We start from the raw sequence: 12,500 nt of genomic DNA, 5'->3' as shown, positions 1-12,500 counted from the left end.
TTAAAACCTATGCTGACAGTGCTGAAAAGTGATTTGGTATCAAATATGGACCAAAAGAAAGGTTTTAAGTCAGAAGAGGAAAGGGAAAAGAGAATGTCAAGGGAGGAAAGTGTATATGGTTTGTCCAGTGAAAACCTCTTCTCTACATTTAAAGAAGAACTTCTTAAGAGAGCAACTGAAACTGAAGGAAGGGACACTTGCGAAGTGGAACAAGGGACAAAGGAAAATAAAGTATTGGATAGCAGTCATGCAAGTGATTTTGCACAAGAAACAGGGGGACCTGATGAATGTCAAAAGGAAGTTGTCTCTTTAGGGGACAATGTTGGTGTTGAGAGCAGCAACTTGGTTAAAGACAGGAAGGAAGAGGATTCCGTTGAGGAGAGAAGACAGTCAGAGGATGGGATTGTGAGGAGTGACTTGACAAGGAGATCTCGTAAAAGTTCTCGTGATGCAGAAGCACCAGCTCTGGTAGCTTCAAAAAGTGTCCAAAAACTAAGAGAAAAATTTCTAAATATTGATAATTTGATTGAAGAAAAGAGTAAGACTAATAAAGCAAAGAAAGGTCAGGAAATGCAGAGGGAATTGAGGTGTATTTCTGAGTGGAAAAAGTGCTCCGATTCTCATGGGGAAGCAGCAAGAAAGCTTTCCATGGGTAAAATGGTTGGAAAATCAGCTGATCCATCAAAGCCACGTTTGAGAACTAGTCGAAGGAGTGTGAAAGAGCTGAGAAAAATGTACATGGGAAATGAAAGCAGTGACAATGTTTCAAAGGAGAAATTAAATTTAATACGGTCAAAATCAATGAAAGCAGCAATAACTATGGAGCAAAAATCCAGCACTTTGGGAAAAGAAGACATTAGTTCCCAAACTTTACATGGAGAACCAGAAGAAAAGACTGATTCAACTGTGTTGGAAAGTAAGGAAGATCATTTCACCCAATTAAGCAAAAATTGTGATTTGGCTGAAAAATATTCTGGGGAATCAGAAAAGTCTTTTACAGATACAACAAGTAATGGAAATGCCCTGGTTGATGGCAGTTTGGAAAATTTAGGGAACATAGTTTTTGGTTATGAGAAAGATGGTTCAAATTCTCAGTTACCGTGTCAGACTGTAAGTTTCCGTTCTGAGGAGAGAAGGACAAAGTCAAAGAATGCACAGAATGATGGCGGTTTGGAGAATTCAGGGAACGGAGTTTTTGGTTATGAGAAAGATGGTTCAACCCCTCAGTCACTAGATCAGACTGGAAATTTGCATTCTGAAGAGAAAAGGACAAAGTCAGAGGATGCACAGATTGAAGTTCCTTCTCTCCAAATTCAGCCAGCAAGTCCTAATCCCGGGAATGGACAACATCATTCTCCAGGGTTAAAGAGAATTGCAGCTGCATCTCATGACAGTGGAATTGATGAACCACCATTATGTGGGCAAATCAATTCACTTAACAATGTGATGGACAAGAAAATATCAGCTGAAAGTTTAAAAGTTGCGGCAGAATTTTCTTTTCCTGGAAGTGGGGGTACTGATTTATCACTAAACTTGCAACCTTTAAAAAGTGACCCTATTAGAAAACTGCCATCTCCAGATGTACCATTAACACCATCTCCAGGAAGTGATGTTTCTCCGGTTGAGGTTTTTTGGTCACTTCCATTGTCGGTTGGCAGAAGGACATCTCTTACTGATACCAGTTCATCATGTAGTTCACCAAGAATGTCCGTAATTATTGCACAAGAAGCATCTACAACCAAAATAAATAGTCGTTATTTTACTGTTGAAAGCATGGAGCCTTGGGATTTTGAGGATAATCTAATTACAAAGGAGAATCAGTGTGTCATGGAAGTGGAAGGTGAGTTTTCCTTTGGGAGAGAAAAGAGAAGAACAAGTAAGGCAGAAAGAGAGGCTATTTACTCCCTACATCGTGATGCAAAAAATCTCAGTTTAAATGAAACTGGTCTCATAAAACAAGATGAAATAACACTCTCTCCATTGGAAATTTATGCGGAACTACAAGATCTTGAAGTGAAGCATGGACTCTTGGAAAGAAAAGGCGTGGAAATTGAGCATCAACTGCGAGAAAGTATGGATTGTAAGTACCCTTAATGTTGAGTTTTTAACCTTTACTTTTATTCCATTCTCGTTCCCAGAGCCTCCATTACCCTTGTCCAGCTGATTTTAACAGGTATGGGAGGCTCTGGAATAAACCAAAACCAGAGAACCAGAGAACTCTGGTTCTGGTAGAATAACTTTATGTGTGTGAAGAGTCTTCCGAGCACTTCCACAATGCATTGGACTATGCTCTCGAAAGGTTAGGGAAATCTGAACTCTCCCTAATGGAAGCTCATTATGAGAATATAGTTTACAATTTGAAGGATAAAATCTGTATCCTTCTGACTGGTTTTGGGAAGTCGTTAATTTACTTAATGTTGCCGTACATATTATTTGACTACAGTACTTTCATACCAAATGAAATGAAACCATGTTTCAATAGCCAATCAAATATGGCCTTATTTGGATTTGACCAGAGTTTCATTCCCGACCGCTGGTCAAGGGATGACTTTGGGAACGAGATTGCTTTCATTGTACAACTTCATACAAACTTGCAGAAATATGTTTGTAGATGGGTTTGAAGAATGCATGTGCTACAACAGTCTCCCCTCTGGACAGTGCTCCCCTGGGAACAGTCTCAACCGGTCATCACCGGACTCTACTTGTCAAATCCTCTCCTAGTCCCATCCCATACTCTTTACTCATTGGTGGCTGTTTACATGTAGGTTGCTACAGATAGCTACACATGAGTTCAACATTAAATGAGGATTGTGGGGATAGATCATTGACATTATGCTACCTTTAAATTGTTTTATTTTAGCAAGGTTTCTCAAGGATTTTTTTGGAGTACAGTGTATATTTAGGTTGATTTGCCAACCAAAGGTTCTAACCACATTTATAGGAATATTGATGAAATTACTCATTACAAGTTGCTAGCCATGTCATTAACTGATAGATAATAAATAGATTTTATCCACCCTTTCATCCATGATTTCCAGGTAACTTAAAAACTTGCTATCTTATCTACTATGCAGGTGTAAAGTGCAGGTTGCAGGTTAAGGCTGCAGGTTATTGTTGTACAATAACTGAAAAGTGCTAACCTAAAAAATGTTAGCATTAGTAAAAGTTTAATTTGTTTCTGCTATGGTGAAACAATGACCTGCAACCCTACCCTGCAACTTGCAACCTGTAGTTTACACCCTCCAGTCTACTATGATAGCTGTTATTCCACCATTTGACTTTAAATCTTCTGCGCAGGACAAAGACCACCTGAACCCTGTTCTTACAAGTCTCCTTTAGCTTAGCCCATGAGAGAAATTAATAAGTCTAATAAGTCTCGCTTGTTGTCATCACAAAGTACAGCAACGATGCAGCTCAACAAGGTCAAACTGAAAGTGTACCATGGCGCCTCTGGCTGCCACTATATGGTTCACGTACCTGTATGACCTTGGAGCACAGCTTACAGCCAGCTGGAATCAGCTGAGGGAGGAAAACTAGAGAACCCGGAGAAAAACCCTTGGAGAAGAGTAGAGAACCAACACAAACTCAGCCCACTTATGGCATCAGGTCCAGGAATCAAAACTAAGCCACATTGGTGGGAGGCAAGTGCTCTCACCACTGCGCCAACCCTGCTTCACCCTCTTTTTTTACTTTTCTTGACCCTCCTTCTTGACTTTTTCAGAAGGCTGTGTTGTTGTTCACAAGTAAAATAATGTATACCTAGTTCACCCAAATGTTGTAATTTAAATCCTTCTTTCTTTTCACAGCTGAAAACCTGTACAGTTGTAATGAAGATGAACTTTTGCATGAATGGCTTTATGTTGTACATGAGAGGAACAAGATTTTAAGAAGAGACTCTGAATTGATCTATTTGTAAGTACTATTGTACATGTATATGTAAGACACACTCATGATGTCACACGTAAATATATAGATTTAACCAAGCCTAAAAGCAGGGCTCCTAGGTTATTTATTCTTACAATAAGTCAACCTGGCTTGAGCCTGCAATCCAATCGAAACCCATTACCTGGTCAGCGGTCAACTAAATAACAAATAACAAAAACAAAACAACTGATCTTGATGAGCTCTAAACTTGAGCTGCGATATGGTCGTGGCATGATACTGGTCAGCGGATACCTTGTTTTGACAGGTGCCAATTGACCACAATATCAAAGATGTACACTGTAAACTAGCTGGAGTATGACTGCCATGTTTGGCGCAAGTATACAAGTATTGATACTTGATCCAGCGATTTGATCATAGTGGCATACATGGAGGGGTGGGCGTATGGTTGTGCGGTGATCAAAACCAAATTTTCTCGCACAGATGGCTTACCATGTTTTCTTACCAATGGTGCATGAAGCTCCTCTGTAAGCACATGTTGAATCTGCCAATTTAACAAAATAAATTAATGTTAGGTCAGAGACATCCTAGTCTATGAGACTGACATTGGTCATTCACTAATGACAGTGATGAGGGGAGATTTTAATGAGGGAGGAAACCCAGTGTTTCCAAAGAAAAAAGTCTTGGGGTCAAATTGAGATTTACTGAAACTCAACAATAATATTATGTCTAAGGCTAGGATATTGAACCTGGGTTGCAGAGGAGGGGCGCACAGTTGATAACCACTAAGCCACCCTGACTCTCTGATGATGGTGATGAGGATGATGAGATGGATGGTAATATTTTACAGCCAACCACCCTTCCCCTCCCCGCTCCTAAAAAATCATTCTATTTGCATAGCTTTTGGCAGAAGTGTGGTACTTATACAGTAAAGGTGACATGGCAACTGTTTAACCAGTCTAAGAGGGATGGGACAGAGTTGTTGACCTTCCATCCTGGTCTTCTTTTAAGGTGGCTCAAACCAGTTTCAACTCTTCCAAGTAGTCTTATTCGAAGGATTGGCACCACAACATTGTATCACGTATTAGCAATATTGTGGTTCCAAATGAAGCACGAATTATTACTGAACAAGATTCAGTCGTCATTATTGTGATGTAATTTGTCACCGTGGCAATAAATACCCTTTATTTTGTCTTTAGTTGCTTATATCTCAAAAATGAACTCGGTGACCCCCATTTTTATTTCTGAAAAGTAATCAAAAGGGCAAGATGAAACTTTCTTCAAAGTTTTAAAAAATTCTGTCCAGCGGATTCAGAGCCACCTTAATTTTGTGATTTTATTAAGCCATTGACTCCCAGGGGTTCCCCATTGACAAGTAAAATTGTCTGGCGTTAGACAGAGTAAAGACAGAGTGAGACAGAGTTAGACTGGTTTGGATGTCAATGGGTTAACAGTGGTTATTAACCCATTGACTCCCAGGGGTTCTGAAAGTTTCATCGTGACCTTCTAACCACCTTTCAGCAATAAAAAAAGGGGGTCACTGAGTTGGTTTTTTAGGTATGGACAACTAAATCCAAAATATAGGGTGCTTTTGCTGGGCTTTCCCATTGCCAAGGTAACTTTTTTACATCAAAATAATGATCACATCTTGTTTGAAAATAATCGGTATTTCATATGGTACCATAACATTGCTGTTACATGATACAGTGTTGTAGCGTCATTTGATCTACAGCGAGTGTCTTCTAAGTGTTGAAACCCTTTCAAGCCTCCTTAAGAAAAGGTTGTTTAGGAAGGACATGCAATGAAATATTGGTAACCTTTTCTTGATAGATTGCAGTCTCACCATTATGAGAAGAGATATCAAGCAGTGGAAGGAGAACTAAGAAAACTGATTGCAATGAGAGGTGAGGCAATATGATGCAGACACTGGGGTTACTGCATCTTTAACTTGGGTGTTCAGATGTTCAAAATTTCTAATTAACATGTTGGTCTGTCATTGCTTTCAATCATTGTTTCTGTGTGGTTCCTTAGTCTCCCAACTGCACTTAACCCATTGACTCCCAGGGGTTCCCCATTGACGTGTAAAATCGTCTGGCGTTAGACAGAGTAAAATACTAAGTCTGGCCGGTTTCGGCCGGTTTGGATGTCAATGGGTTAATTAACATGGACATAGTTTTTCAGTGAATTGTTGATATGTCCAGAAATACAGTTAATCGTTAGATGCATGTCAATGTCAAACACAAAGTCTCCCCATAAATGTATTAAATGTATGCTTTTGTGCAGGGTATAGACGCAAGGGAGAGGTGACCTCCGCACTTACTGTAACTGGTCAATTTAAGCAATTTAGAGTCAGTTAATCTTGGCTTTTACTCATGTGATCAACAACGTTTTTCAAGGAAAACAAAAGAAAAAGTTTGCATAACAATAGAGTTCAATTCGCGGAGGATTGGATCGGGACTCCAACATGGCCGCTGTTTCATTGCTTGGTTATGCCATCATGGCGGCCATGACATCATGAGAAAACCAAAAATTTTTTAAATTGTCTAGGTAAGAGCGAAGGTCACTTCTCCCTTACGGCAAAGTCTTCTGTTTACCCCGGGGGGTGGGGGTGGGGTTGGGGGACTCCCATATAAAAACGATGAGGATGTTTGTCAGAAAATTTTGAAAAGAACCCCTGAGAGGTACCAAGATTCTGTCTTGTGGGCATGGCATGAAATATTTTTCACCCCTAAGAGGTACCAAATTATAGGTTATAATTAGACAAAATTAAAAATTAGTTAATATTGTCAAATGTTCAATACCCTAAAAGGTACTGCTAAAGCTTCTGCTGTGGACCTTTTGAGGCCGAACACCCTAAGAGGTATCAAAACCGCTTTTTTAACCCCAAAGAGGTACGACAAGCACCCCCATCCTTTTTATAATTATGGGTCGGAGTCCCCTCCTCGCGCTGTTCACTTTAAGCATTTACTACTCCATGTCTATTAATAAGGTAAGTGTGAGGCTTAAGAGTTATTTTTAGATTGTGGTAAATGCAGCCGTTTATCATTACTTCAGTCCTGGGCAGAGTTCAGGGGACAATGTGATGCTGTAGACGTGATTGATGTTGAAGTACACTTTGGGATGTTTACAGTACTGTCTGTTTTTGTTTGACTCGAGATGTTGGGAAGGAGACCAACAACAACACTTTGTCATGCATGTTAAAATCTGGATTTAACCCCTGGCATGTCTGGACACATCTGCCTTACTGATGCTTTTGAAGAGTGGTACTTATTAGTCGTCGCTCAATAATCAGTGGCCTATGAATTCATAGAAGTGCTAAAACCTCCTGAATCCTTCCTGGACTCAAGGGTCAATAACTTTCATTATAATTATTTTTTTCAATAGATGAAGTGAAGTCCTCTGATGATTTAAAGAGAGAGAGGGAGTTATTGTCAGAGTTGCTTGAGCTGGTTCAAAGAAGAAGCTTCATTGTGGATAGTCTGGAGGAGGAAAGAGTAAGGTATTTATGTTTACTGTCCTTGCTTCATGAATTGTAGAAATGTAGAAGACAAACCAGCAACTGTGTCATTACAGTCAAATAGTTTAAGTCTAAGTTAGCCGTGGTCTTTCAAAAGACAGTATATAATGTGAGATTTAAGGGGAGGCTCGAAATAGTTTCTGCTTTCTTCACACAAATACATTCTGTTCAGGGAAATAGCCTAAGGGTAATCATATCAAGACGAAATTTGGCCCATCATAGATTTTTCACTTCACATTTTCTTCGACAATACCATTACTATGGCAATGATATAAGACATTTCTTTGAGCCTCCAAATCAGCATAAATTTTCTTTTTTGAAAAAGTGGAATGGTGAAATCTTCCCACAAAGACACATGTACCTGATAATGTTAGGAAATCAATTATCTCTGAAGCATTTAAAATTAATAAAAAGTCGTAGGCCAGTTTTAAGAAAAATCAGTTTTTTTTCAAATTAATTTAACATGTAAAAAAATGAAAACATTATTAAGTTACCATCCGGAAGCAGAGATATAAATGAGTGAAGTTGCAAAATCAGGAAAAATGAGGGAGTTACAAAATCAGCATTTACATATGTGTCACCTGCTCATTCAAGTCCATGTGTGCATGGAACTACAAGCCAACACAAACAGGTTTAAGTGACCATTAAACTGTTTGTGCAAAATTTGCGTAGTTTTCGTGAATAGGTGATTTATGTTTATATTAAGAATTAGAAGAAAAGTCTGTGGAATCAGTGGTAAAGTTATTATCTCTGGTCACCCATTTTGATTTATGAATGCATGCACTCAGCTGAAAACCCTTTCAAGCATTGCCTCATTTTGGTCAGTCTGAGAGGGAATTGGTGGGTCTGTACATCTGCTTTTAAGTTAGTTGGTTATTCAGATTGCACTGGTTGACGAGGCACCATCTGTTCACTGTTTTTCTTTCAGTTTTTCAGTCTTAGTCAGCCAGTCAGTTTGCTGCACCTTTGCAGTTCTTAAAATTAATTTATTTTGCTTGGCCCAAGTTATTTAAATCAAGCCTGCTCTTTTTTGGATAACCATAGATAGTAGACCTTTATAGTGATACTATAATTTAACTTGACTATCTAATGCCAGATGATTTAACCCATCATTGGGGAAGCTATTGTAAAACTATTGTATTATTTTCAAACTACATCGGGAAACATGGCAAATCCTTACAGAAAAAAACACACACAAAAAAGAAATGCAATGGGACATGAGTCCCATGCAGGGTACTTCACGGTACAAGTATGACTACTATAAAAACACAGGAAAAAAACTCAACCATTCAATAAAATATCAGGTTTATGCCCAGTGCATGGAAAGGATGCATGAGTAGGAAGTGGGAGGGAGAGAGGTAAAGCAAGCAAGCGATTAGTAAGCAAATCAAGCCAAACTGTATCACAGTCTAGCATTGGTAAAGTTTTCGCTGAATTGATGAGCTGACATGGTTGTAAATTTGACCAAATAACATGTTTCTCTTAAAGAGATTAAACTGGGCAGGCACACAAGATGGGTTAGGATTAATTTGCCTTTTTACACTAGACATACTGAGGTCCAAATCAGTATTTACATATATGCATTGCAATATTATTACTTGTGATTTTAATAATATAGGCATACTTGCATAACACTTGCATCTTGAAAATAATCTTTTTTGTTGTTGTTTAGAGAAATTCAGGAGGATGACAAGGTTGAGCATGCTCTGCAAGATGGTAAGTAAATAATTATTGTTCCCAAACATAAAGTCTATGAATGCATATGATTGCATGCATCCATTAAATCAATGATGATGCCACATCACAGTTGTTTTGAAAGAACACAAATTGTACTGTCTTGTAACACATGCTAGATCAGAGATGTATAAATTATGGTCTGCCTTAAGCCATTTTGTTTCTTCTTTGGGTATTTCTTCTGGAGGAAATATTTGGAGTATAACCTCATCCAGTGCCTAACAGTCCAGAAATTCTTGTTAATTACTTGTTAAAGGTGCAGTAGTGTAATAATTATAATTTTACTTATTATAATTCCAACACAACTTGAACAAAATACATGGTAACAATTGCTGCACTTAGACTATCACAGGACATTCAAGAAAAAACTTAAATAAGGAACCAGTGACTAAAAGACACTTAAAGCTTTTGTATTCTATTTTCAGGAGCTGCATCACCAGACAATTGTTGGGATCACAGACCCGATTTCACCAAAGTTGCATTTTCAAGATTTTACTGCTAAGGATAGTCTTTTTAAAAGAAATATTAGATATTAGTCTTTGGAAAATGAAAATTCTGATGGAGTTCTTTTAAGATTGTCAAATTTAATATTGTTGCAATTTAATGGCTGTCATTTGGCACTGACCAATTTCCAAAAGTTCGATTGTTTTACAGAGACCAAAATCACCACAAGATAATGCAAATACAGTCGAAGTACACGTAGCGTCAATGATCAGTGCATTTAACATTACCTCCCATAATTGGCTAAGACCTCCACCTTGAGTCCCATGACCTCAGTTCAGTGCTCAAGGGGACAGAGTTCAGATTTCATTGTTCAGCTTTAATTACTGTACTGGTAACATTGTTGTAGTTTGGGACACACTTTGTTGCCATTAAAGGCTGGATAAAATTCAGCTGGTCTGAATTTGTGCATCATAAAAGCTGGGACTTGAACATTTTCCCTGGTACAATGCCCCTACAAAAAAGGCATACCGGTATTCATTGGCCGGTATCGCCAGGTTAAATTTAAATCAGGGGCACCCAACGTCAATTTTCGGAAAATATCTGTTTGGAAGATGATTTGACATCTAGAATTTTCAGAACATTTGTTGTAAAATTCCTTGCTTGCCTGCCTATCTTAGGATTTTCGAACATCTAAAACATGGTATAATTGCCAATTTGTAACGAATTTTTACCCTAAAAAGGTCACCTAGAATTTTCGGGAACCTTTTTTCTGGCTAAAATTTTCGAAAAGGTAAGTTTTGATCCCTATAATTTTTGGCTAGGCTTTCAGGTAGGGAATCCGAAGAGATGAAAAATTTTTAGGGGATAAAAGTATGCCTCTATCTCCCGTTTAAATAATAAAATACGTTTAAAAATGCTATGTTTAAGTGGTTTTGAACTCTATTCTCATTGGGTGTCCCTGTTAAATAAATCCCAAACTAAAGAATCTACTGTCAGAGCAGAATGCTATAAATTTGAATCCATGGATATTTTTGAGCTCCATGATCCCGAGAATTATTCATAATTATGGTAATTGTATTTAAAGCCTTTAGTAGGTGGCAAAATCCCATAGAAGTAGAACTTGATCTCACTTTATTGCTAGTTGTGTGCGTAGGTTGTTGATGTGACGGAAATTCTTTTCTGGATTTACCAGTTCTTTGGTCAGAAAAGCTAGACCTTTTTGGTACAATTTTTTTTTTAAATTTTGATACCTTTGCCAAAATTCATATTCAAGTTACAAAGTGACATGCATGTACACACAACATAGTGAGATATGACTGACAAAGGGAGGGGTGAATTATTGTGAATACCAAGGAGCTGGTTTTCCTTGCTGGGCATGACATGTGGTGATCTTAGGGACTGAAAGGGAATGAAATTTTGAAAAATATGTATTATTTTTACAATATATACTCAAGGTAATACTGTTTTAAAGAACTGGTATAATTAATTTTATTAATATTATGATGAGGCAAAGATGTGTACAAATAAACAACTATGATACACTGGAGTTTTAACTCTAAGAAATGTATTTTGCTTAAAATAACTTCTTTTCAAGCATCGATAGCATGCTGTAATTGAATTGGTATTTTCCCATAATTGAGTAAAACTGTTTATAGATATTAAGTACTGCTACTTTCACTGGCAAAGACTTAAACATTGAAGAAATTCTAAAAGTCAGAGCAAATAACTGACAGTGGAATAGTTGCATGTATTTGGTTACTAATCATTCTTGCAATGCTGATGACATTTATTTGAAAGTTGAGTTATTTGCTCAGATTTTTGGAATTTCTCCAATGTCAAGGCTGTTTAAATACTCTTGAGTGGTACTGTACGACTGTCGTTAATTATTACATGTACAATGTATATTGAGACCCTGGGAAAATAGTTCAGGTCTTTTTAATGGGAACCAAACCTAATGTACATGTACGAGTTTCTGATTACTAGTTTGAATGCCCTTGACCACTGAAAAATGCCCCTGCAGCCTCCACCCCCCTGAATGGACATGAATTTCCCTGAATTCATTGTCTAATGCCAGATGCTTTTACTCATCCATCTGAAACCCCTTGGGGGAAAAGCATGCAAGGACTTTGTGAAAATTAAACCAACATTTTGTCTTGTGAGAGCAATAGTCGTGGAACTAAATTCCAATTATTGATAATCCCCTGCTACAATGCCAGGACAGACAATGTTTAACGTTGGATTATTTTCATAATTACAGTTCGTGGAACAGAGAGCTTTTCACTGAATGAATGAATGAATTTGTGTGATGTAAAAGGCCAAAAATCATGCAGGATTAATTGGCCTTCGCTCATACCGGTAACTGCAATCAATCTACTGACAACTATTTGGTTTTATCAACGGAGTTGATAATGTAAATTGGCCACCGTACAGAGATTCTAAAAGCTGACGTTTCGAGCGTTAGCCCTTCGTCAGAGCGAATCAAGGGATTATGGGTTACGTGTAGTTTTTATAGTAGAGTAGGAGCTACGCTATTGGTGGTATCATGGCAACGTGAAAAATAGGAATATATTAGTTAAATGAAAAGCGTTCGTTAATACCGTGAGGATTAAGGGTGCCGATTTGAAAGATGAATTTTTGTTCCAGATTCTTGCGGCTTTCCGTCGTACCTAGATGTAGGGAAAGGCCGCAGATAGCCATGTGTTTTTTGGAGTGGTTAGGCAGATTAAAATGGCGAGCGACTGGCTTGGATGCATCCTTGTCATTCTTCTCAACATCGCGAAGGTGTTCGCGGAATCGGTCACCTATTCGTCTACCTGTCTCACCAATGTATAATTTATTGCATAACGTGCAGGTTATGCAATAAATGACATTTGCGGAGGTACATGTGAAACGATCGGTGATCTTAACAGATCGCTTAGGTCCC

General features: G+C 38.1%; 1 protein-coding gene across 3 annotated transcripts in view; it reads left to right on the top strand.

Moving 5' to 3' along the window:
• The window catches only part of LOC137969590 (MICAL-like protein 2), a 21,029-nt gene extending 9,889 nt beyond the window's left edge, over positions 1 to 11,140 (top strand). For 2 of the 3 annotated variants that reach the window (XM_068815897.1, XM_068815899.1), the window contains exons 5-10: positions 1 to 2,080; positions 3,807 to 3,912; positions 5,713 to 5,786; positions 7,267 to 7,381; positions 9,072 to 9,115; positions 9,559 to 11,140. The exon at positions 1 to 2,080 is cut by the window's left edge and continues 717 nt beyond it. In XM_068815897.1, the coding sequence (XP_068671998.1) occupies positions 1 to 2,080; positions 3,807 to 3,912; positions 5,713 to 5,786; positions 7,267 to 7,381; positions 9,072 to 9,115; positions 9,559 to 9,635 (2,496 nt within the window). In that variant the 3' untranslated portion in view covers positions 9,636 to 11,140. The remainder of the gene's footprint in view (positions 2,081 to 3,806; positions 3,913 to 5,712; positions 5,787 to 7,266; positions 7,382 to 9,071; positions 9,116 to 9,558) is intronic. The other variant, XM_068815898.1, reaches the window with a different exon arrangement.
• The last annotated feature ends 1,360 nt before the right edge of the window (positions 11,141 to 12,500 follow it).

The sequence above is a fragment of the Montipora foliosa genome, chromosome 9 (genome assembly GCF_036669935.1).
Source record: "Montipora foliosa isolate CH-2021 chromosome 9, ASM3666993v2, whole genome shotgun sequence".
In the NCBI taxonomy this organism is placed as follows: domain Eukaryota; kingdom Metazoa; phylum Cnidaria; class Anthozoa; order Scleractinia; family Acroporidae; genus Montipora; species Montipora foliosa.
This window is presented reverse-complemented; position numbering and strand designations above follow the sequence as displayed.